The sequence below is a fragment of the Hermetia illucens genome, chromosome 4 (assembly GCF_905115235.1).
Source record: "Hermetia illucens chromosome 4, iHerIll2.2.curated.20191125, whole genome shotgun sequence".
Classification (NCBI taxonomy): Eukaryota; Metazoa; Arthropoda; class Insecta; order Diptera; family Stratiomyidae; genus Hermetia; species Hermetia illucens.
The window spans coordinates 145,624,255-145,651,762 of record NC_051852.1 but is presented as its reverse complement, the minus strand read 5'-3'; the positions used below and the strand labels follow the sequence as shown (position 1 = coordinate 145,651,762).

The 27,508-nt window shown below is 41.6% G+C and overlaps 1 protein-coding gene across 2 annotated transcripts in view; it reads left to right on the top strand.

Moving 5' to 3' along the window:
* LOC119654308 (protein slit) overlaps positions 1-27,508 on the top strand; it is a 364,703-nt gene that overhangs the window by 240,127 nt on the left and 97,068 nt on the right. For both annotated transcript variants that reach the window (XM_038059629.1, XM_038059628.1), the window contains exons 9-12: positions 8,091-8,232; positions 8,691-8,834; positions 12,768-12,983; positions 13,711-13,868. In XM_038059629.1, coding sequence (XP_037915557.1) covers positions 8,091-8,232; positions 8,691-8,834; positions 12,768-12,983; positions 13,711-13,868 — 660 coding nt within the window. The remainder of the gene's footprint in view (positions 1-8,090; positions 8,233-8,690; positions 8,835-12,767; positions 12,984-13,710; positions 13,869-27,508) is intronic.

Below are 27,508 nucleotides of genomic sequence, written 5' to 3'. Positions count from 1 at the left end.
TTTAAATCCAGAATTATTTGAGACACTATCGATAAATTTCCACTACATGAAATGCACTCGTCAACATATCATCAACTTTCTTGTAGTTTTCCGTGTTTTTGAACTTTTCTTCATGGACTATTGCTCCAGAACAATACTTAATACTCAGCTCAACGACTTACAAGAACCGTTTTCCTCCTTCAAGATAGCTGCATTGCGCCCCGAATACGGGTTAGACTTATCTGATTCTTGAATCGCCCTCTTTTTCCACATCATCGCCACTGCCATTATCATCATCATCGTCGTCATCTTAGTCATCAACATCACTATCTTTGTCTCCATCATATGGTCGGGAAACAACGACATGGCATGAGAAAAATCATCAAAGTGGAAAATCTATTAGACATCATCGGCAAGCACGATCTAAAAAGCTAACTAAGGGGACAAAGTGGGTGTTCTTCAATTGGGGACAAACTAATTTTAAGGAGTGTTTAGCGTGTGTACAGTTGATTTCCTCGGTTTCGTGTTTGGATTTATTTTATAGCTTTGGATATTTATTTCCGATAAATTATGCATAACACTTTGAAACAAAAACTGCATTTGAAAGACAAAACTTACTAGCCCAGGTGGTAGGTCATGACCTCAATTCGAGATGGTACTCAAATTACAGCTCCAGCCATGGTTGTTTGTGAACGTTTGAAGACTAGTTTTACCAATAACAAGTAGAATCAGATATCGCCTATTTTTTCAGGTAAAAAGTGTCTTTAAAATCCGAGTCCTCATTAAAATTGATTCGGTTTTCCTGTCACAAGCTATTTAAGGAAAAACATTTAAAGCTATAATATTTCCGCGAAATTTTACGGGAGTCTGTAAAATCTTGTACATTCTATAAAGTATAGGGTGCATTGAGTTTAAAAAAAGAGCGAACATACTTTTCCCAAGGATATAACCATCAACAATAAGAAAAATCCCAATTTGTACCTACCGAAACTAATCTTACTGACACTTACTGAACTCTAGATACTTCTGGTATGAAAGTCCTGGTATACCTGTTGCATAACCATAAACCCGCGATCTCCTTCAGGCAACCATCGATTTGGGAATCACAATCAAATCCTCACCATGATTACCACAGCAGCGTTGGTTTCTATTGAGTGCAGGTTCAGCATTCGTCTCAGTGAATGTGAGGCCTACCTAATATTTCTGTCGTAATTAAAGGGTATGGTTTAACTGTAAAGCAGAATTCCATGCGTTCCCTCCTCAGCCCGCAACATGGAAGAAGAATTCTTCTGGAGCATATGTTTCAAAAGAGCCATCTGATTCTCATGGTGCCAAATAAGGCTTTGTAAAGTTGAATCTGATCGCCTCCCTTGACCACGGGCCAATGACACTCTCCAATGACTTCACTGGAATCCCTTTAGCGCTACCAACTACAGCCAAGTCTTCCCAATGATGACATACTGCTCTGAATACAATACGAGGATAAAGTGAAAAATCCTCGCCCTAGCACAGGGATGGCGTTCCAATCAGCGAAATTTTCGCCGTCTTATCACTAGCTTCAGCTCATTCTGTCAAGTAGTTTGCGTTTTCCATTAAATGGATAAACAATGCATTGTGCGGTCATAACTTTCCTGGTTCTTTATCGAACAACCTTCAAACAAACTCATCAGTTACCAGAAGTTTAAGTCGACTCTGATCCTCGCCTGAAATAAAATAGCAGTTGAAGTAGTGAATGTAAGCCCCAAAGAAACCGAAGGTCGACCCTATTTTTGGAAAGGACATAGCCAGTGTCTTTTGGGATCTGAAAGGAATCCTGTTAATTGATTACCAGGAAAAATGCAGAGCAATTACAGGTGAATATTATGCTTGCCTTCTTAAACAACTGGATGCAAATATTCGCGAAAAGAGGGCCTGCATGAAGAAGAAAAGAATCGTCCTTCACCAGGACAACGCAGCTGTTAACAAATGCGCGATCCCAATTTTCCCTAATTTGGCACTTGAAGCTGCTCCATTTGTTGTTTATCAAAGGTTTCGCGTCCAATGATTTCGAACAGCACATTAGACAAGGCAGGGGAGCGCTAACAAAAAACAGATGAAACTTTTGGCTGTCGCCTACGAATATTTCACCTGAGAAAAGGTCCTTACGTCGTTAGAAGGCAACATATCCGCATTACATCAAAGGTACCATTCACTACATGAACGCCCAGGTCGTGTGGAATGCGGAAAGCAGATTATGCCGGATAGATATAAAAGACATAGAAGACATGTAGTCGTATGAGTTTCCGCCATGCAGCCATTTTGCGCCCCTCTTGATCCTGTAGTCTAAATCACGAGGAGAAACACCCAACAATACTACGCTTCAAAACAACATATTAATGGGCATAAAGCAGATTCTCGCTCCGTTCAGTCATCATACATTTACGCAAAAAAAGAGACCCTTACGTGACATATACCGTGTACAATCCTGTATTTAACGATCTGATGGGCCTTCTGTTAAGATCTCCTTTACCGCTCATCGATTTCCTGAGCATATGGACTAATTCTTTACTTTAGGATTGAGGGTGTTCTAGTCCACTATCAAGATCGTACCGATTGGACTTAATTTTCTCACATTTTTTTGGACCACGACCCCTCTTTTTGATGAAACATACAATTTTAAAAAAATGACTTACAGTCTCATCGAGAGCAGAAGACACTCTTCAGATCTGCCTTGCTTAAGATTAATTTGAACGTTTCCTTCAACAAGGATATGAAAATCGTCCTCGTTCGCACTGCATTCTACACTCAAATTTAATTTACGCGACATCAGCATGTATCAGATAATGGCATTTACAATATATCGCTGCGGACAACCGTGCTTAAAAATCAACCATAGATGCTCATTGACACCTTAAACGAATACTTTTTTAAAAGAGAACGAAGACGGCTTACGGTTTCGTACCAGTGCAGAGGCAGCTCATCAGACACTGCTTCGCTTCTGTTCGCAGGTGGTGGACCCCAATACTCTCCAGAACTTTGTAAAATGCCAAAAGCCGCTATAGATCAGATGATAAGCCCTATCCTTCCCCGGTGACTTCAATAGCATAAAACGCCGGGCACTTTTCCAAAACTGTTGGCGCGTTCGAGAGAAGAATCCTCCGAAGAATTTTTGGCCCCCTACATGAGGATGGACGATTCCGTAGCCTACACAATGACGAAATCTATGAGCGATATCATGACCTTCCGGTTGTAGATAGAATCCGGCTCAATAGGTTACCGTGGGCGGGTCACTTAATCCGTATGGATGAGGATGATCCCACCCGGAAAGTCTATAAGGACAATATCTATGGTAGGTGATCTATGGTAAAAAAAGACGAGGCAAACCCTGCCTAAGATTGAGCGATGGCAGAGGCCAGGACGCCAGACAGCTTTTAGGGATATCGAATTGGTGGACCTCGGCGCAAAACCGGGATATCTGGAGTTCCTTATTAAGGCAGGCCTACCGCAGATACCGGTTGTTGCGCCGTTGATGATGATGATGAATTTTTCTATAAAGTTGTCGTTATATTCATTTTTTTTCTTCGTGGCACATGTCCTTTGCTTTTGAAGCGAGCATTTTTGGCTTTAGGAAGAATTTCACGTTTACAGTGAAGGCCAAGAAGGGAATATTTTTTTCTCCGCGTATATTGAAGTCCCACTAAAAGTGAAGTAGTTCTCCTTCATCCATACATAAAATAGCTAGTCTAATGTATTGACGCACTTTCTACTTTGATTGTCGTGAATCCTCGATTTCGAGGAGTTCTATTCCCAGATAATACCATACATCTTTGATCGGGATACTAAGTAAAGAGATATCCACGCCAAGGACTATCATCTCGTTCATGGATTTCCCTATCTTCCTTCATGAGTCAATTGCGGTTTTAGCTATTCTTTGATGCGTATTTGCTGGGCAGTTACAAATATTCGCCCCAAATAGACAAAATCGTTACCCGTATTTCATCACTATAGATAAATTCAGAAGAAAATGAATTTCCCTCCAAAGGATTAAAATGAATTGTGGTTCGATGGTGCAACATTTGGAGCATATGACGTGGGGAATTGGAGAGGAATATATTCTCCCACTTTTTTTCTCGAATTCTGCCAGTTGTTAGCTAGCAATGGTCTATTGAAAACTAGGGGTATTGTGCCTTGACTACAATTACGAATAAGTTCTTTCAGCCTGCCCAATACGGAGCGAACGTTTTAAGACTTTTCAATGGTATTGGTAAAGCCCTATCCTAATTTGTTAATGGACTTTCATTTTGATGTTGCCATAAAAAAGCAACCTAAAAAGACTTATCGAAAACCATCTTCTCCTTTGCGTTCAGGTATTACATAGTATTGCAATGCCCTTCACACCAACCCATTGCTTTTCCTTTCAGTTAGGATGAGGAACACTCGCCAGAATTCCTTTCATTCAGCTCGATTGTTATCGGAATATGCAGCTTTTATTTGGGGGAAACTTTTGCGATACTGGAAAACGCAAGGTTTCTGGAAACAGGCCTTAGCCGAAAATTTAAAAGAATCCGTCCCTACTCCTATCCCTATCTTCTCAACTCAAATGTCATGAGGCACAATGCATATCCCATTTCCGCCATCTCTCGGCCTAGTTGAATTAGAAAAAAAATCTTGCCAAAAAAAAACAGTCAGAGAAGTGTCCTCGAAATCCCTTTTATCTCCACTATCGTTTTCTGTTCATTTTGACCCTATACTTTCGGATGGATATGCAACCTAGGTAACCCTTTTTGAACGTAGCCCCTTCTTCGTATTAGTATTTTTTTCCTGATTCCTGATCTCACCATCAAACTAAGTGATGCGCAAGTGATAAGCCTTCAGTCACGAGGCAGCACAAAGACGAACACAAACATCCATGGCCAAGCGGAACTAACCCAAGGCAACGAGGTTGAGAGACTGAGACTCAACCAACAACCATCACAGCGTCAAGATTTCTTTTATACGCTTTGCTAAATTTCACTCAATCAGAACTTGCTTTTATCCTATCACCTTAAAAATTTTGCTTACGGTTCACGCCACTTCCCTCTGTGCCCCGTAGTTAATAAAAGTCAATAAGCGGTTATCCTTTGAACTACTCCCAACAATGGGTTTTTGCCATTCTACCAATTAAAGCCTTCGTGTGCTCGCTGATGACGTCAATATGACGTCATTCTTTAAAAAAAACCTCTTTCTAAATCGCGAAGCGAAACATCAAAAATATTCCTTAAATCAGGAAATTTTGACTTACAGTTATGTTTGTTTCATACTCAAAAGCCTAAAGAGCCGAACAATGCGCGCTTCTGTCAAAAAACACGACTGACGTCAACTGATCAGATGCTACCTCACCTCTACCCTAGAGCGACGTAATTGAAAGTGGTACCGAAAAAAATAATCGCTCCCTAATATTAGTTTGTAAACACAACAGTTCTGGTAATTATAACTAGGTCGAAAACTGCCTTGTTCAGCCCAAGACCGTACTCACTTGACGTCGGACCGAACAAGCTTGGATGATTCGAGTATTACCCCTTCTCAAAAACCTCTGAACATATCTAGTGAAATGGAGCTCAAAAAATATATTCGCCTAAATAACGCTAAATCTGTTTTTTATATGTGTTTTAACTTCCCAGATCTGGAAAGTCTTCTCTATTGTTTGAGAAAATCCACGCCTACATAAAGTCATCTTTGCTACACGTATTGACATATTTCGGCCCGTTACAACTGCTGCGTGACAAGACAGCGATTGAAGGGACCCACTGGACGATCGCTGAACATTAAAAAGGCTAGCGATTCTAACGTTTGTTAGGTGTTGGAAACCATACGGAAAAACCAATAAAAGTCCAAGATTTTCCAAAAGTTATCCGAGTAATAGTTATTTAGGAACCAAATGTTAAGGAATCTAAGATTAAGGGTCGAACCAAGGTATTTCTTCTCCCTCAAGGGTTTCAGACACCACATAAACGTGTTCATAAAGTAATGCAATTGATTTGATTGTGAGGCGGCTGGGCCCTACGGTAGATTAAATTGGAGGATCCTTAGCTTCAAAGGCCACCCAATTTCAACCTGATGTGTAGAGGCCCATTGATTTTATGAATTAATTTAGACATTCCAATAACACTTTCACCTTCTTTTTGAAGGCGATAAAAGATAAAGCTGAAGGATCAAACTTCACGGCTTTAAAAAAGCAGACGGTCAGGGTAGAAGAAGAAGAAGGGTAGAACTAGAGAAGGGAAGATTCCTTTTCAATTCAATTGTATGGTAATCCCAGGTATGCCGATCCTATTACGGAAGAATATTAGAATGGATGCCCATAGACTGAGACTAGAAGCTCAGCTGAGGACATCGCTATAGATATGTTCAGACCAGATAACGAAGACGCCTTTCTCGCAGTTTTTGCATGATCGGTGCAACCCCATATCAGTGACGGATATCCTCATTTCGGATATGATCAAAACGTGTCACGCTACTAGTCCAACCCAACATCTTCGTCTCCATTACCGCAAGACGCCTTTCATTGTCTTTTATAGTCAGCCAGCACTCAGAGCCATAGAGGGTGACGGGGCGGACGAGATTGCGGTAAATTTTAGATTTGATACGTCGATCACAAAGAAGTCCAGTTGTGGAACGCCCAGTCATATCCAGGCTGCGTTAATGCGTGAAGCAATCGAACTATTCAGTTCATGTTCATCCGGGTAAAAATGTTTCCTACATCACGCATTTCTCTAGTGAACCAAATGCATAGGTTATTCCCGCAGAAAGAAGGAGGATAGAGGGGAACAAGGAGGAAGATTATCCAGCAAGTTGTGAAATTCGAAGATGACAGATACCCTAACTTTCGTTGGATATACACCATAGTGAGAGAGGTATTCAACTCGGCAACGTTATAACTAATAACTATAATCAATGAATTAATCCAGCAGGGGCTGACTGCCTCGTAGGCCTTTGTAGTCTTTGCCAAATTCAGTGTGATTAAAAGTATTGAAGAAGGCCTGAATAGAGTTGGCCAATAATTCACACCCTGAAAGACCGTCAACTACGAGCGACGAAAGTGTGATGTTTGTTTTCAATTTGTTGATCTGTTTGTCGGAGGAGCCATCTCACTATGGTCAACGATCTGGAAGATGCATCCAAGAAGATCTAAAAGCCGTTGAAGGACGTTCAAAATGAAGAATTTTCAAATTGCGACGGTATTGAGGGGATCTAAGTTACGATGATGATCGCTCCGAACAAGTTTGGTTAACTGGGGAGTTTTCCAGGGTCCAAAAGGAGTACCACGAAGATTCTTAAACTTTTACTGCTATATCTTAGATAAATCCTTTTTATAAAAACACTTCTTGAGTAAATGTTTGTAATAAATGTGTGCCATAAGGGACATCGTGCGTAGATCACCATTTTCGGTTCGTAATAATCTATTTTAACTCTCTCCACGACTTTCTTGGACGCTGGCACTGCACTCCACCTACACTCTTCTGCGCCAGGAAGCTCCACGGCGACCCCTGGGCACTCATCCGGGAATAGTCTACTGTATTGCGTGGCATACCCCGCAGCAAAGTTGACGAGCTACCTAGACACATTATTTTTTGCATTGTTCGAGATAAGACTGACGCATAAAGTCACTGGTCCTCGATATACTGTAAATGTAGAGATACAATAGAGTAAAGAAAATTTTTATGCCACTGCTTTAAATGAAATTTTGAAAATTAGCTACCGAACATATCATAATATGACGGCACTTTGTCATTATCTGAAATACTTTGATTTCAGAATGAAATTGAAAAGAGAATGAAGAGGAATCATAGTAATCCAGTGGACGGAAGGGAACAATATTTACATAAAATAGAAGAACACACTCGCCACTTTTTTCATTAGCGGATAATAGTCAAAAGGCAAAGAGGAGAATTTTAAATTGATGACATGATAAAATATCAAAATGTACAACAAGTGCCAGCAAAACATCCTTGTAGGATATTCTTCTGATGTCTAACCCCCAATATGGTGGTTTCAAATGATCGATTGAAATTCCTCAAATTACTGCAGTTCCCTCCATTCATCTCAATTTGTATTCAATGGTTTCCTAATGAAAACAAAATCTTTACTTGCAGGATTGACAGAGAATGCGCCAATAGAATGTGGAGCGACGAGTACGTGCCCGCATCCTTGTCGATGTGCCGATGGAATTGTTGATTGTCGAGAGAAGAGCCTTACAAATGTTCCGCAATCTTTACCCGATGATACCACGGAGTTGTAAGTAGACATATACATTCCCTACAATACTTTTGATGATTTTATGAATGGATTGAATGTTTTTTTTTGGATTCCTACTGATATTTTCATCCTTGCAAACGTAAAAGTTCAAAGACTGCTACGTATTCCTTTTTCGTTTGTATTTTTCTATTCAGTTTTGTATGCAGAGAAAACTTTTCACTGTATCTGAGTACATCGGCAGAAATTCGACAATATAATCTTTCAGTAAGGAAAATTTCTGGGATTATACCTAGGACTCTGTGTGGGATTGTACACATATAATATTATACTTTATGAGAAGCAAAGGACGAAATTCTATTGGAAACAGCATTCATTGAAATAAATCTTTCAATCTCTAAAGTGAAATATCCTCCTGAATTTCGCATAATGTTATCTACCTATATTTAAGATAAAGTATTTTTCTAAGGACATTTATACACACACGTTTTCTCTTACAGACGTTTGGAGCAAAATTACATCACGGAGCTTCCTCCAAAGGCGTTTGCAAATTTCCGGCGTCTGAGACGTATCGATCTATCGAATAATAACATCTCACGAATGGCTCATGATGCTTTTAGTGGCCTCAAGGCGTTGACAACATTGTAAGTAGATACCAAAGTATCCTTTAACGGAAATTATGACATCCCTTTTCTGTTCTTGAAAGGCTGCTTGTTGTTGTCGGTGGTATAGTTTGCTGAATTGATTGTGTATATATCACGTGTACTGAATTGACCTCTCCCAGATTAGGTTACATTGAAAATGATAATAGTCATGTTCTATTTGACGTTGTCAATTTGTTTAGTTTGGTAGTAAATTGATGGATATGATAGGAGCAGAATGGAAACAAGTTGGAACGTTATTGAAAGTATCGACATCGTGAAGCACCTATACTTAATGAGTTTTTGAGCTAAAATTAAGGAGTTTACTGCCAAATATCAGTTCAAAATATCTACATCTTCTCCTAAGGTGCTACAGTTCGATGTCAGTTCTTGCATTCCCGAAGCCTCCGTCTCTCCTCTTCTTGGGCGAGCAACCGCGGTCTCCAACTTCCGAAAACGAACAACGTCTAATTTCAACGTTTTCTAGGTGTTCGTCTACGTTGCATTTGAATTTGGGTGGCCATTTACCCCTCGATGGGGGAGGGAGCGAACTTGGGAGAGTGTATTGTACTGGATGGCGTAGCCAGCAATGGAATTGTCGCCCCTCCTTAATGTGTCACAAACTTCAGGCCTCTGCACCAACTTATTCTGACGTCCATATTTTTTACATGACCAGCTCATTGAAGCTTTCGATTCTTAATATGAATGGCGGCTTCTGGTTCGCCATACAATAGGCATAAGTAACTCTAGTATCTCATTCGCCATATGCGGTCCTTCCTCCTCGATTCTCCAAAGGGTTCGATGCTCGCAAACATTAATCCTTTGCTCTCCAGATTGGTTTATCATCCACGTTTTGTTGCCGCAATGTAGGACTGCCTGAATCAACACTATCTTCCCAACACAACTCCAGTATCTGCATCATTAAGGATATCTGGTCAACCGTTGACAGATTGAAATCTTACCTGGTACCGTTTTTCTAATCGATGGCCTGCTGATGTTCTTAGTCAAACCGTGTTTTCCTTTTGTGACGAGGGTCATGTTCGATAGTTGTCTCTACTCTTCGTTGTATCTTTCTGTTGATCCCACTTCACATCAATGTTATCGGCTTTCTAGTGTCGGTTCAGCGTCGGTAGAATTTGTCCTTCTACCGCTCCGGAAAATTTTAGATACCATTTCTTAGTTATAGAACTTTTCAATATCGAGCCTAATAGCTTAGGTGAACCGGATACTCCCATTATTTGCTATTCGGCATCGGTATCCTTCTCTGATGGTACAGTTTGTCCAGCTAGTTTAATTTGGTTTTTTTTTTCAAAGCTTACCAATACTTTCGTTGATTAGTCTGAAGTATTTGATCTTTCGGTGAAATACTTGCGGACGACGAAAGTGTGCACTCGGGCAAACATCAGAGCTAGAGCGGACGCATAGGGGTTATGCAGCCACTAAAAACCACCACCGGTCTCTGCAGCCCCAGCCATACGGACCACTATGTAGATATTACTTCGCGAAGTGGGTCTGTCTTTAGCCACTTGTGCTTCTGCTCCTTTCTGTTTTCCTCCTTCTTTCTTTTTGAACACTTGCTTCTGTATTTTTACGATTACGGAGAAAGTACAGCAGCCGCTAGAAATCAACACTCCCTTTGCATGGTTCACCATTATGCTTATTGCATCCCCCGTAGAGAGGGCGCGCCGGAAACCAAGCTGGCGCTCCGACAAGCCATTACCAGTTTCGAAGATAGGTAGCAGTCTGTTGTAGATAACCCATCATCTTCCCTATTGTATCCAACCGCCAGATCAGGCGATATCGGGTTTTGGGAGGAGACACTAACTTTTCCTTCCTTCAATGAGCAGGGAATATTCCCTTTTTTAGCCACCCTTCAGAACTATTACTGAAAAGGTCGGACCTAGTCTTCACTGCGAGCTTCAAAGCTCTGTTAGCGATACCATCCAAAGCTGGAGGTATTGGAGGTATTTCGCACACATTAAGCTGGACCGCCGTCTGTCTTCCACTGTTTTCGTAGTGAGGAAACAGTGTCAATAATATCTTTCAGAAAGCGCGGGCAGGTCACCTCAGGCGTCTTTCGCAGCAACCTCCCTGTAGGCCTCACTCCAAGGGTTTATATTGGCATGGTCAAACAACTGTTTGAAGCCGTTTGCGTTTGCCGTTGGCGGATGATTTGCGAGAGTAGGTCCTCCGTCGTCCAGCAGTGATTAAGGTTGATATGTATCAACCTCATCTGCGATTCTATTTACCGGGTATCTGCTGCTACCTACAATGAGCCGATGATCGACACCCTACTTCAATTTGCATAGCAATTAATTTGGGTTAGCTCCACAGTCGTTGTTGATATGGCCTTCCGCTCTGCATCTCTAGCATTGATTCGACCTTGTCATTTGAACTAGTGCATGCCTTCGCAATATATGACGGAAGTCAAACCATCTAAACCATCGCTTCAGTGCCACCTGTTCCTAAGCTGACACATAAACCACCCTATTTTTATAATCTCTGTTTCCAACCGTTTGAGCTTGAGAATCTTAACGATCATCCCCCTCTTTCACTCATTGGGTAAGACCTCAGATTTTCAGCATTAATGACTGCGTCGAAATAAAATTCTACAGAAACTGCTGGAGCTACAGGGAAAAGAGGGACCTGGAAGCCCAACTCTGTTTGGTTGGGTTGATAATGATATAATTTCACTTCTGGTTGGTGGACCAATTCGTATCCAGTGGCTTGCCGTATCATCCACAAGAAACGGAACTTCACCGGGTGTTATAGAATTCCAAATCGAGGTAAAGTACTCTTTTCATCTTTTCAGCTGCTTAGGCCAGGTTGTTTAAAGTTTCGTGTTGTTTGCGTAGATAGAAAATATCACCATGGCTGGACGGCAACAGACCGTATTGAATTTGGGAGCCGCTATGCCCGCCTGCGCCAGGCAAACGGTTCCTTTCGAGGCCGATAACAGCATCTTTTTTATTGCACATATTCGGAGGGTAACTCCTAAATCTACTGCTGATCACGCTTAAATTATCATAGCCAGTACCAGGCCCTATGCTCGAACAGTGTGTCGCCAATGACAAAGCGGTGAAAGTTGTCTCACCATTGTTGTTGCGGTCACCAAGGGTCATGTCCCCGCATCACCATAAAAAACCTCGCAATGCCAACCTTAAAAAACCTCTCCTGGACTTGCTCATGGAAAATATCCTTCCCCACTATATCGACGGTCTCCGTCAGTACGTCGCCCTGTGCAATTGCGATATTCCCTACGCTGGACTAGAATCTAACAGCCAAGATCCTGTCAGAACCGAATTTCAGACCAAAAGATCGCATCTTGCAGTAGTTGTTAGCTACAGTCCGATATCAGATTCGCGTCTGCTATCTCATAGACTTTCTATCCCTTTAGTCTATCGACAAGCAGGGACTGCTTGAAGTGTACTTTTAAGCCCGAACAAAAACGCTCAATGGACCGCCAAGAAAGCTATCTTTACTATTTCTATTTGATAGATTTGGTGGTAGATTTGGGGAGGATACCCCGCATGAACCGAGACACTCTTCATTAGATTCAGACCTTTGCACATGCATTTCCTATCCTGTCATATCATATATGCATCATCAACTTGTATAACATGCGAATTAAGATTCTGGAACACTCGTGGCTACTGCGCAGCAAAAGACCGTTTAATTCTGCCAATTGCACATATCACATAATAGTGCATTCAGAAACTTCAAAGGATTCAGTATCAAGAGTTGAATATTATCACAACAACGCTGCATCTATTCCATTCGACTCCAAACAATGGACTAATAATGACCTGACTAAGCCTCATCTTCCACCGACAAAACACAACTCAAAGCATGCCACAGAACGAATCCCTATAATCACTTGTTGAAAATCCTGTGCTTGGCTACAGATCATAATAATAATATTCCATTCACTTACAGAGTTCTCTACGGGAATAAAATCAAAGATTTGCCTTCAGGAGTATTCAAAGGATTGTCATCGTTACAGCTATTGTTACTCAATGCGAATGAGATCTCCTGCATACGAAAGGACACATTTCGAGATTTACATAGCCTAAGCCTACTGTCGCTCTACGATAATAACATCCAGTCGATGGGCAATGGAACCTTCGACTCAATGAAAAGCATTCAAACACTGTAAGTAGCGCAGGACTAAGGACTGTTTCCAGATTTCGTTATGAGTCCTTTGAAATTATGTTAAACAGGCGAAGGTCTCCAGCCAGCCCGGGAGATTTAAGTGAATGTGGAAAGTATGTGAATTTGCGGGTTTTTAAAAAAATATGAAAATAAAGATACAATTTTCGTTAGCCAAAATGGACATAGTGAACCACGAAGCTTGCGCTTACAAGAAAAGTCTCCTTTTTCGCTTGGATCCTTTATTATAATTAAACCCCACTTACGAACTATATTATGAATAAAATACTTTCCGCATTCACTGTTATTCATCAAAATAAGGACGGACAATGAAAAACTCTCTTACATCCAGAATTTGTCCTGAATAGAATGTTCTATCCATCCGTAGAATGGGGATCATTTCAAAGTGCACTCCAATTGCTCATTTCGACTGTCCTTTTCTTTTACTTCTCCTGTATTTACTTAACTTTCATCTCTTCCTTCTTCTGAATCGTCTTAACATGTATCAATGAAAACTTGTTGACATTTTCTGTAATTGTATGTCCTTTTGTTCTCATTTTCTGTTTCTCTTTCATGGCTCATTTCACATGTCCTTAAACGTGCTCGCTTGCTTATTGCTACAACGGTTACTCTTTCTTGTGATGCCTCTACTGCTGTCGTTCCTGCTACGAATCGTGTTCCTGCTTGAATTCATCTACTTTGGACATCCTTTCAATTCAATGAATTGCAGACATTTAGCAAGGAATCCATTTATCTGTGATTGTAACTTGAGATGGCTGGCTGATTATCTACATAAGAATCCGATTGAGACGAGCGGTGCACGATGTGATGCACCAAAAAGGATGCATCGGAGACGTATTGAAGCACTCAGGGATGAGAAATTTAAGTGTAAGTAGAATTTTAAAGCTTTTTGTTGCAATGCAGTTTGTAAGTAAGCTATTTTGTGTACAAATTAAGAAATAAGTTGGCAAGGACCTAATATCCGAAAAAATTATAAAGGCCTCATTGTATAGGAGTCTTCTTTGGCACATGCATGATGGTGTACATCACCGATTATCATGATACTAAGGCAGAAATGACTGAGGCGTCTGCTTTGATATTACGACTCCGAGTTCGGATCCCTGGAGGGGTTGTGGATATATGTAATCTCTAGAGAGGATAGTACAATGGACTACTGGAGATACGAATGTTAACGTTCTTCCTACAAAACGAGGCACAAAATGATACCAATTGTATACAGGTTCAGGCCTGGACAATTGTTTACTGTTTCATAGAAGCGAAGTGACTCCCCTAAGCCTGGTTTCTCAACACATGGGAGTTACCCAGCAGTTTGTAGCAACTCCCTACCCCGAGATTTGCCCGGGATTTAATTTTATGTACTTAAAATCAAATTATTTGTTCTTTTAATATCAGAGTTGGAAAGATGTTATAGTGCCTTCCGTAGTAAAAATTTAGATGTATCTTTTTACCACCAAAATAAATTTTATTAAACCAAGTTCGACTTCGTTCGACCTCTTCCTGCTGCTTTTTGGCTAAGTCATTATTCTCTTCAGCCTTTTTCCCGTTCACAAGCGGGGTCGGCTCGGCGTGATCGATTTCGCCATTTGGCTCTATCGAATCTGTGTGCAATCTCGAGGCTTTTAAATCCCCATCCAGCGTATCAAGCCACCGTTGTTCCGGCCTGCCTTTTGGTCGTTTACCATCGACTTCGATGTTCAGACCAATCTTGGTAAGTGAATTCTCGTTAGCACGAAGTGTGTGACCATACCATCGAAGACGCCTCTCTCGCAACTTTCCCACGATCGGTGCAACCCCATAACGATCAAGGATATCGTCATTTCGGATGTGATCAAAACGTGCCACGCCACTCGTCCAACGTAACATCTTCGTCTCTATTACCGCAAGACGTCGTTCATTGTCTTTTGTAGTCGGCCAACACTCAGAACCATAGAGGGCGACTGGACGGACCACATTACGGCCAATTTTAGATCTAAGGCGTTCGTTGATACGTCAATCACAAAGGAGAACAGTTGTGGAACGCCACTTCATTTAGGTTGCGTTAATGCGTGAAGCGATTTCATAACGCAGTTCTCCATTGGCTGATAGCGTTGACCTAAGGTATTTAAATCGCTCATTTCTGCGCAGATCACTGCCACTGATTGATTGTGCCTGTTTCATAGGGATCGGTCGTTAAAAATTCAGTTTTGTTTAGATTCAATCTGAGACCGTGTTGCATGAGGTGATCATTTCATTTTTAGATACGTTGTTCGAGACCATTTTTGCTATCAATAAAACTGTCAACCAACTTTTCCATCATTTACTGTCCGCTACAAAAATGGCTCGATTTTACTTTATTTTAACTACAGGCTGGAACTCATTTCTGGGCTCTTGAGTCCTTACGAAACTAAATTTATGTTTACAAACTCTTGGATTCTGTTCAGCTTTCCTTCGTTCTGGTTGCGAAGTTTTAGCTTCTAAGATTTTTGGCTAGATCAATGTTGAAGAAGAGTATTTTCAGGTCAACTTCTTTGAAACTGGCATACGTGTTTGTCAAAGATAGGATGGTGACTTTTCGCTCAGCTAACATCCAAGAGATGGTTCAGTCGTAAAGTCTAAAGATAACTCAGTCGCAAATTTTCTGCATCTTAGTGCCCCAAAGAAAGTATATCAATATGAACGTGTAGGTTCGCTATTTTCTTTAACTGGAATATACATCCCAATCGATTTGTTGCTTTCAAAATACTTGAAGATTTTCTATCTTGCCAACTGGCATCCAGAAGTAGCTTAGAATTTATCCTAGGCAAGCTTCTTCTTACAGGAAAACTGAGCTACCCAACAAACTCCTAAAACCGTGAATGCTGTTATAAGAGCAGGGATGTAGAATCCACCGGCTCAGATCTTCAGAACTAGCCCGTAGTATTCACAAAGGAAAGTAGCTCTCCAGCCCTGCAGCTAGAAATCTCAGTGAGGTCCCCAAAGAATGGTTTACCTCATATCTGTAGCCTGACTTTAGTTAAAGCTAGGCAATCGCATAGGAAGTGCCTGAGGGTCCCCGCCCCCTTCTCGGCAGCTTCGCAAATGCGAATTGTAGGGTATTCCGAGTCTGGCAGTATGGTCCTCTAATGGGCCAGTGCCCCGTGTAGACCGCTGTAATCTTGCATGGATTTGCACGTGTCTGGCACAGGAGCTCTCGTGATCAGGCTATGTTATAAGCAGGCCAAATCCTCTTTGACTTGATACAGGAGGTAAGCCTTCGTCGTCAGGCCCACAGCTCTGTATAGTCTCATCTCGACTTGCCTGAGGTCCAGATTTTACATATACTCCTTAGTAGCATTTTCGCAGTCTTCTTTTTTGTCCCACATTTCCCTTGAAACTTAATCAAGTGCCTCTTGCTAAACCTATTTAACCATTCCAAAGAATGTCCAGCCTGTATCGCTGAAGTTGGAACAAGTGTACACGGGGAAAATCTCGATACCGTCACCGAGAAGCGTTTTTATGTGCCAAAATCTGTTCATAAACCGTTGGCAACGGTAACAAGGGTCATAACAGAATGCTAAGTCGGATTCCGAGGCGTGCTAGTCGTTTCCAAAGCATAGTTTACTTCGAGATTTGCATGTTGCTACCTTAAAAATTTTTATACTTTTTGGTCGCCTTTTAAATCAAGCCGCAAACTTTGAATGAATCCTACACCCCCCCAACTCACAGGGAAATCACTACGTCAGAGGAAGCGGAAATCACTACGTCAGGAAGGAGGAACTTCCCACTATTGAAGGTACTGTTGGGCCACGACTACTCCAACGTGTTATACGTTCATTTGAACTATAACGACTCTTGCCTCTTCCCTTTTAAATGGGAATGGAATCGTCTATGGCGGAGGTAATGCAATACCATCAGGTTCCAGCTGAAACTGACCTGAGAATGTTTCGAATTGGTCGTAAGTCCACATCTCTTCATCTCACAAGGAAAGTATTTCAAACATTAGAATAAATGATAAACTGGACATACAATATGGCATCCATACTGTGGTTGCACCAATACTTTCCGGCGAAGCTTCTACAATTGTTGTGAGTTAACAAATTTGTCTTTCGCGCTGCTGATCAGTACCTTCTTTTTTAACTGCCTGGTGTAGCTCAGAATCAATCATTTAACCAGGCTGTATTAACTTGCTTTGGATGCTGCTCTTACAATGGCACAATATTCGCAAAATCATCTTCGCCCTCAGGGCTATCTAGGCTTACTCCAATATCACTTTCGAAAAACATATAACGGGCTTCAGAAATGGATCAATTTCAGCAGCCCAAAAAATCCGGCTAACAAAACAATTTTGGTCGTCCTTCTCTCAGTTTTAATTGGGGGGAGTATCAGTGAGACGAGGAGCTGCTAATTCTCGGCGGTACTCCAAATTACTGATACCAAGAAATAACATTACGACGAGTTTTTATTTCGATAAGAAGTTTGAAGTACTTTGAAGTAACAGGGTAAACTGGTAGAGCGTGGCTGTAGCATACGGCTTAAACCAGCAACTGATACAACAGAGGGAGCAAGCGCCGGGGTCCATTGGTCCAAGGAAAGCGTACCAATTGGTAACCGCACTAGACGGATATATATGCCATAGACAGATGTGCCTTCTTCAACCTCCGAAGGAACTAATGGGGGTAGAGCATTCCTTTCTGATCGATAGTCAAGTGGCGATGAAGGCACTTAGGTCCAATCAGGTGAACTCCAAATTGGTATGGGAATGCCTTGAGAGACTGAACACGCTCGGCTCGCACAATAAGGTCTGGATGTTCTAGGTTCTTGGCCATGTTAGATTGACTATGAGGCAGTGGACGAACTGGCCAGGAAGGGAGCAAGGGCGCCTCTACACGAACCAGAACCATTTTATGGAATCAGAAACGGGTGCGTGGCTATGACATTAAAAAATGAAGAAGAACGTCTGAGGGAACTATGCTAGGCGAACCTACCAAGAATAGATCAGTCCAACGTGCTCATGGGGAGACACGAACCGAAGCGCACTAAGACTGTTTAAATTTCACCAAGAGGAACCTCCGAATTACTCCGACTAAACTATCATCCGGGAAAATTCGGAACCTTGGCCATTATTTAAAAAAAAAATTATTCAAAAAAAACGTTACGTGACGGGCAAAATAGAAAGCAAATATGAATTCAGTTATGAAAGTGAATCTCAATGCAAATGAGTGCCTTTTTATAAGGGCAAATGAGTAAGGATTGCTACCTTTTCACCAACCTAACACTTCAAATGGATATCTCCTGTTTTGTGTCTCCATGGACTATTGACTGTGCTGTGTCGGCGCTAGGTATCATACCTTCTCTGGTCCTTATGGTATCCCAGGTAATCCCAATGTTTAATTAGGTTTTGCCCTAAAAAAGTCTTCGTTAAAAGGTGTACCAATTGCAACGCGAATATTGTAACTAATTCTTGGCTTTTGTGCCCCAGTCTTTTTCTTGAGAGAGGAAACGGAAATCAATTTCTCCCAAATAGTATGAAATTAAATGTCGATATGTTTGCAGCGGGTACAAGATTCTCGAAGCTAACCATTTTTATCAGAAAATCGGCAATTAGAGACGATTTTCAACTTGCTCTCAATATTTTCAATTAGGTTGACGATTCCGAAGTGTGCTTATTCAGGTCAACTTCTTCCTACAGAAAATTAAGCTATGGGTTGGGCGTTCGATCTAGGGCCCCAGAAACTCCTCAGAATTATCCGAAGTGATGATGAACTCTCCGCCCAGTCCTTAAATTACAGGACGATAGTCGATTCGCTCTTACCTACGGCTTGTCGTCTTCTGCGGCGGCCTCCCATTCCCGTTCATAGAGGTTGCTCTGAACTCCTTTTTTCGACTTAAAATTCGCTCTTCTCTAAGCAAAGGTAGCTGTTACATTTGCTTCATGCAATCTCGAATTCCTGATCCCCTTCCCTTTCATAAGCATGCTTGTCTGACTGCTTGAATGCCAAATCACGCCCTTGTAGAAGGTAATGACTAAGGCAAAACGAGTTTCCCTTCAGTCGTGGTCCAAAAGTATTCGACAATCGATCAATCTTCATAGTGAACCTCGATGTCAACCTGGGGTCCATAATTTTGTTGAAGGTGCAAAATTATTTTGTTGGCCGTGTGGTTAAAGGTGTCGGGAATCATAAACGAAATCCTTGATAACGGACCGGACCATTTGGAGGGACACTTTTTCGCAATTGGTTCACTGAACTCTCTGTTGTGTTCGGAACCGATTTAAAAAGAAAAAGGACGACTAACAGTTTGACGCAGGGTGGAGACAATTGACTACATGTTGCTTTATCTCTGCCCTTGCAGTAGATTGACCAAAATTGGTTACAAGATCGTATTTGTTCCCTATATATTCATTCATAGAACGAGAGTATGAATTATATCCAAGCCAAAAGCTGCTTTATTGTAGCCTAAGCTTGATCCTAGCAAATATTTCTTTAAGGGTGGAGGAGGTTCTAGTCCGCATCTCCTTGATAAAGGACCGGACCAGTTGGAGAGACACTTTCATCCGTTTTTTTTGGTTCATCACCCTCCTTTTGGACTTAACAGCCAATCTGCTGTCATGAAGGTTATTAAGGATCGTCCGCCAGTATTGTCGCCAATTCGCAAATGAAATTGAGGTTGTTCTCACATTCTGAGGACACAATCTATGAAAACGCGACATGCTGCTGTCAAAATAGGAGTATTCTAAAGCACAGCACCCTGCATTTGTTTGCCCCAAAGAATCCAACCTTAATAGCTAGACCCTACACAAAATCTAGAGAGGTACCCTATAAAATCCTGTTTCAACCCGGTCATGGTATTATTACCAGTTTTCTGTGGTTCGCCGATTAAAAAGACGGCAACTTCCATCGAATGCATAGATGGATGGACCAGGGTATTTTATGTGGAAGGGGATTATATTTTGTGTATGTTTTTGGATTATTGTAAATTCATTTTTGTGTAAAAACCATCATTAGCCACCAAACTTAAGGGCTTGCTATTCACCAGGTGGTATCTTTCAACCAAGAGAGACCATGGAATATCCAATTGGATCATCTGCATCTTGAGTTTCATTATAGATCCCCACCATAAGCAGATGCTTCTGTAGAGGATAGTGACCAGCTGTTAAATCTACCATTACTTTTCATCAGCTTTACTGTTTCCAAGTGCATGATCCGATCTGACAAACATAGTTTAGGACCGCTGTCTCGTTCCCATTAATATATTTGAGCCCGTTTATCCAATTTAACGTTATCCCAGTTTTTTGCCGATGGACTTTGGGGTTTTGACGATATAACATTTTAGATCTGGTTTGGCTAAGCCGTCCGGGAGAATATGGATTTTATCACGGTCATGCATGCTTCGTAGATCCGTTTTTCTTCGCACATTTATTGCAAACACCTCTTTCTGAAAAACAATGGTATGGAAAGTTGGCCTAGGGGTTGTGAAATGTCATTCTTTAGGTTCATCCTGTGTATCCGAACCCCACTGCCTAGCTCTTTTTCAAATCCATCAGTCTACCACTCCTTTGATTTATACCAAACTGGTTGAAGCAATACAAGCCCTAATATCGCCACCTTGCACATAATATCGAACCACTCTATGTATGGTATTAGCTAGTTCCATTGTGGGTTTGTGACTCAGAAACCCTGATGACAGTGTTGATATAAAATTGAGGTATTCCAAAAGCAGTCCAGTAATATTTTGCCACCATTGGCATATGCTTCGGAAGGGTCCATTTTTGCATGTTAACTGGTCCTGCAAGATGCTGCGGAACCACAATGAGATGCAGAATTAGACTGCCGTATTAATAGGCACTCATTAACTAATTCGAAAATCGAATTTGTGTTCATTCCAATTTCGTAAGTTAGTTGTGGATATTCTGTACGATAATGGGAGCCTCATCTTTTCGCTAACAGAAGCACTTCTTTAAAGATTATATGCAGGGGTAATGAGTATTGCAAAGAAGGAAGATTTTAGTGATTTTCTTTTTTTAAAGGCAGCAACTGATTATAAGCTCCCTTGTTTGCCACAGTTACAAAAACAATGCAAAACTCATATTCTGCAACAAACTCTTGGCATCCGCCGCTTCCGTGGTGCCTCTAGGACATTAATTTGGAATCTTTCGGCACATTACAAATCAAGGGGGTAGACTGATACTACTTTCAAAACTCCTCCCTGTTATATCTGTGGTAGACGCTTGGCACTAGCCTATATTTTAGAATTTTAGAGAAAAATGGAATCTTACTCATCAGTAAATAGTGCCTACGCAACTTCTGACGTCGACCAGTAGTCAGGTTACCACAAACATTCCAGCTGTGACCTTTCCGTACTACGCCGAATTGGTTCGAAAAAGCTTGCCTTCAAGACTGTCACAATCCTGAGGTATTTCAAAACCAGCGTGGATTTGACTTTAGCTTCACCAACTGGCATTAGAAAGACTGTGGGGATCCTTTCTTTGATCAGGACGACCACTTCGGTTGGGGCGAGCTAGAATTCTCACTCAGTCATTCAGCTACTGGCACGCGCATGATCATTTCGCGCTGAGCTTCTTTGAAAAGGTGTGTAGGAATTAGCGCTGCCAGGTCATCTATGTAACCTGTTAGAGATCCTAAATCTCTGCAAACCATTATATGAAGTTTTCCAGATCCCACAAATCCCCGAACCACCATAGATGTACACTTCATGCTCCAGTTGTTCTTTCCGCGCTTTACAGAATAGGGCACTATCCCTTAAGAAGGTTCGCAATATATACAACAGGTAGCCTGAAGTGTCAAATCGATTTTCCAACGTCTACCCCACTGTGTTCATAATACTGAATGGAAGACATACAAAGATAACTGAAGGATCCCTTTAACTTTATTAATCAGTGCGACCCACGCACCTAGCGGAAGGTGAGGGAAAACACGCTTTTATCAAATTCTATCAAGGATATTCCAATTTATAATAATAATATATACAAAAAGTACATAAAATGAAAGGAACGAAAGTCAGAGTACCCTATGAGGTACTGTCAGTTCCGCCGAAAGTTGAGTAAAACGGGGGAAGTCTGAAGTTCTCTTGGGAGCCCTAAAAAGAGAAAAACATTTTCTAAATTTTCATTTTTCCAATTTCTTGAAAACCGTCAATATTTCTTTGGAATAAAATAAATTATCCAGATAAGGTAACCTTCCGTCGATAATTTAATTGAATTTATTAATATTTTCGATGTGTTGTTGTTTTCCATTCTCAACTTTATCCCTTATCAGAAACTAATTAAAATGCCTGCAAAATGTGAAACCTCCAGAATTATTCTTGCTGGGTCAACTATAACAACCCTGAATATCATTCTTACTGCATCCTCAAAACTTCTTATGCTCTATCCACGCCATTAGTGGCGAACAACCAGCAGTAGTACCTATTGTTATGCCAAGAGATATTACCGAAATAAAACCAACATTATCAGCTCCTCATATTGTCAATATTATCCTCGAACTGGTGGGTACCAATGCTATGCTAGCTGCTCCCATTTCTAGTGGATGATGGCTTGTCGACTTTCCTAGGGCATAACTTTCTCGCAATTATTATTGCTTCTATTGTTATTGTGGTTGCCGGTTGAAGGGATTTAGCGATACCGGTGTCAACCTGTCGCCGGTGGCGGCCCCGAACTAGAAGGACAACGAAGCGTATCGATTTCGTTATTTCGTTTTTCCTGTTGTTGACGGTAATGGTGCAGATTACGTATAACATAAATTCGGTTTAGTCTAGACCAGCAGCGATTACTGACTAGATAGGATTCAAGGATTTTGGGTGAGTCCAACCATGGCGTCCAAGAGTCGTTGTGATTGTTTATGAGTCCTATTTCGTGCCGGCTCTTTTGTTGTATCATCACTTCTTCTGTTTACCTCAAGGGAATTAATGGTCCATGAGGTAGTGAAGTAATTATTTTCCGAGTATTATGAGATCATCCCTGAAAACAAGGCATTTGCAAACACATCAAGTCTGAAAGCCACTATAATATCATAAAGTAGATTTATACGGACATCAGCTTTTCTCGGTTCTTGACTTTAGCATCTTCTTCATCCTCTTATTTCAATCAATTAGCTTTTCTCAATCCAAATATATTGAATTACCTCTTGTTCGATGTTTTTCCTTTCAGTCTTAAGTAACACTCAATGGACAGCCATTATTTCAGCTCTTTGTACACAAGAAAACGTTTTTAAAACCGCCATCGAGCCATCTTCAGTTTTATTCCATTCTAATCCTAAGAGTCTTTTGCCAACAAATCTCCACCGCGAAGAATAGCAGAACTTCTCCATTCTCTTCCTTCTTCAAAAGCAGGAATACAGGTCGCACTTCTTCCTTGAAAAGTCTAAAAAATATGTACACGTCTTTGAGTAAGTTCTTGGCTCATAGCTAGGAGTTCAAATCTGGAGAGAACGCACAAGGTTCTTAAAAAAGTGTGTTTTATAGGTGAAGAAGGTGAAGTGTGGTACTCCACCGATTTCATCAGCTTTATGGAACTTTGTGTGCGTATTATGAGTGGAGAAACACCAAGACTCAACTTGAATGTAGGACCATAAATACGTGCATTACATTTCTCAGTGAATTCAGATATGTCCTTTGAGAATTCGAACGCAGCAGTAATGATAATGATCGCGGGGATGGTGACTATAAACCAGGAAACTTTTCCTATTTATACGCGTTTATTTCTCCTTTACAACAATCAAAGAAAATTTTCCGGTGGGATGAGTGATTTATTATTAGCATCCCTTGTTCCTTTGTTTTCATAGTCAGAATAAAGCGGAAGATATCCTGGGAAGAATCAATAGGGTTACGGATTTCTCTTACGGAAATTCATATTGAAAAATTTTTCGCCATAAGAAATTTTCCTTTAAATACGTAGGAGGGTCCAATTATTCTATCTCAATCAAAGTATTCTGGGAAAATTATTTCCGAATCTAAAAGTCCTGGTAGATACCTTATAGTAAGTTCCATATTCAATTTCAGTGGGAGGAATAAAATGCCTGAGATATTTGCTTATTTACTTGTGGAGATGAACTCAATGTGAACTTTGATGTCCACCCCACAATACTTAATTCCTCTCCTGATAAATTATACAGGGTGCGGCAGCATAACTTCCTTTTTTCAAAACTCAATAAAAACTATTGTATGCATCGGAAAAAATTTTTTTATTTATTTTTTATAATGTAGGTAGATGTCTAAAGTTTTTATTTACATTGTTTTGAAGATCAAATCTGTTAGGTGACGTCCCCCATTCTCCATACATTGCGTAAACCGATTTCTGGCGTTTATCATGACTCTTGTTAGCATAGCAGGTGTTATGTTGGCAATTTCTTCTTGGATGTTGGTCTTCAAATCTTGTAGGGTTCTTGGACGGTTCACATAAACACGGGATTTCAAAAAACCCCATAGAAAAAAATCACAAGGGGGCAGATCGGGAGAGCGTGCCGGCCATTCCAAATCGCCTCTAATTGAGATAAGGCGCTCTGGAAAGTGTTCCCTCAAAACACCCATCGATGCTCTTGAAGTGTGTGCTGTTGCACCGTCTTGTTGGAACCAAGTGTCCCCCAAATCTAAATTTTCTAGCCGTGGGAAAAAAAATTCTGTAGAACGCCGTAGCGATCGCAACATTGACGCTCTCACTGCTTCAATGTTCTCAGGTGATCTAACGGGCCGAGGGACTCCAGTTCTTCCTTTTGTCGCACTTGCAGTTTGTCTGAATGTAGTGACCCATGTAACAATTGATTTGCGGTCTGGGATGCGAGCCAACGGGGCTAAATTAAAGCGATTCCGAAATGCACGCTGTGTTGCAATAACCGAACATCCGCTTGAAAAGTAAACCTCAACGGCAAAGGCACGCTCCTCACTATTCCAACGCATGATGGCGACTGAACCGTGTCGGGACAAAACTTTACAGTATCCCCTCCTGAACGAGACCACTAGCGCTCCGCTATGACATCAACTAACTGAGTGGCGCGCATTTTAAAAAAGGAAGTTATGCTGCCGCACCCTGTATATTCATGCCTTTATTGTATCTTTAAGTTTCGAACTGAAGATGCCCCGAAGAGGGTGAGCTAAGACATTTGGATAGTGATAACCTCACATGTTATTCAATGCTCAATTCTTAAAAAAAAACCACAATGTGGTAACCTTTCTTGCTAGGAGCCTTCCATTGCGCACCCTTCGCATATACAAGTATCTGAATGAATCTGATCTCACAACTCAAGGAAGATTATCTCTACTCCTTACTTTTATTAATTCAAATATACTTTTCTCAGCACTAGATGTCAAAATTGATCCTAAAAAAATGGGCCGAATGAATACAGTGCTAAACGGATCAATATTCATATGTTTATTGATTTACCCCTTATTGCTGCTATGTATTGTCACATTACCAATTAGATACGCGGTTGGCGTCCTTGAAGAACTATTGTGCCCCTTTTACTGGTTATAGTGTACCTGTTGATCATAATATCTCAAGCAGGCCTGTGACCGTCAGGAACTTTAGTATGTTCCCCACTTCCAGAAGTTTCAGCTTTGTATCTGGTATTAAGTGTTCTCCCAGATGTATCGACCTACTTTGCACAAGTGCCGGACACTGTCCCAGGACGTGCATAGAGGTTTCGTCCTCCTCTTCACAGAACCTGTGGGCAGTGTCCGTAGATATCCCTAGGTTCCCTAGGTGATAGTTCAGCCGACAATGACCAGTGAGAATTCCCACTATGATTCGGAGGTTCATTTTGGTGAGATTTAAGCAATCCTTTGTACGCATGGGTTCGTATCCCCCAATAAGCACCCTAGACTGCTCCATCCCTGGTAGGCCCGCCCAATATAGTTCCCTCAACCGTTTCTCTTCGTTCCTTAGATTCATAGCCATGAAACCGTTTCCGATTCCACAGAAGGGTTGCGGCCCATGTAAAGGCATCCCTGCTCCCTTCTTGGCTAGTTCATCCGCTGCCTCATTGCCTTCCAACCCAGCATGGCCTGGAACCCAAAGTATCCAGACCTTGTTGGACGAGCCGAGTGTATTCAGTTTCTCAAGGCATTCCCATACCAGTTTAGAGTTCACCTGGTTGGACCTAAGTGCCTTGATCGCTGCTTGGCTATCGGTGAGAATAGCTATGTTCTGCCCCCTGTAGTTCCTTTGCAGATTAAAGGAGGCACATTTGTCTATGGCGTAAATTTCCGCCTGGAATATGCTAGTGTACCTGCCCATTGGCTCAAAGTACATTTTCCTTGGACCAATGACACCGGCACCCGCTCCCCCTGCTGTGAGGGATCCGTCAGTGTACCAAGTAATCAGTTGCTGGTTTAAGCCGTATGTCGCAGCCACGCTCTCCCAGTTTGCCTTGTTACTCCAAAGTGTTTCAAACTTCTTATCGAAGTGAAACCTCGTTGTCATGTTGTCCCTTGGTATCAGTAATTCGGGATACCGCCTAGAAAGTATATCAATCTTCCTTCGATTTAGGCAGCTCCCCGCCTCACTCATGCTACCGGCCATCCTGAATATTGATCTCCTTGCCTGCATCTGTATGTGCAGATGGAGAGGGGTTAATCCCAGAAGGACCTCCAGGGATGCCGTTGGGCATGTCCTCATTGTCCCACTGATACACACGCAAGCCAGCCTTTGGAGCTTATGTAATTCCCTGGCTTGTGTGCTGAGTTGGGTTCTTTCTGCCCAGATTACCGCTCCATAGGCAATCATTGGCCTTACTATTGCAGTATATATCCAAAGTAGTATCTTCGGGCTGCAACCCCATTTTTTTCCTGCTATGGATCTGCAAGTCATCAGAGCCCTCGTGGCTTTTCGACAAGTGTTTCCGACATGTGTCTTCCAGAGTAATTTTTGGTCTAGCGTGATTCCCAAATATTTGACCTCTGTTTCTCGTTTCACCTCCATATCATGGAATGTTATGGCTCTCAGGTGATCCAGCTTACGCCTCCTAGTGAATGGTACTATGGTGGTTTTGGTTGGGTTGATCCGCAGTCCCACCTTCCTGCACCAGGCACTAGTAACCCTTAATCCAGTTTGGATTCTATCACATAGGGTATCTTCATATTTGCCCCTACAGATTAGAACAATGTCGTCCGCACAGCCCTGGACTTGTATTCCAGTATTAGTTAACACGTCCAGGAGTTCATCCACTACCATTCTCCACATCAGCGGCGATAGTAGTCCACCCTGTGGACAGCCTTGAGTGGTGTTCATGATAATAGAATTTCTACCTGTTTGTACCTCTATTTGTCTGCTTTCTAGCATTTTGCCCATCCAGAGTGCCAGGGTGTTTTCCACTCCTTTGCGGCTCAGGGCATCCTGTATCTCTGTGTGCGATGTGTTGTCGAATGCTCCTTCGATATCCAAAAACGCGCACAGTGCAATTTCTTTTGTTTCTATGGCGTCCCGTAGTACCTCTGTCAGCTGATACAGAGCAGTTTCAGTTGACCGTCCTGCCCGGTAAGCGTGTTGACAGCGATGTAGGGGATTACGCTTTAGAACGTTAGTTCTAATATAGTTGTCT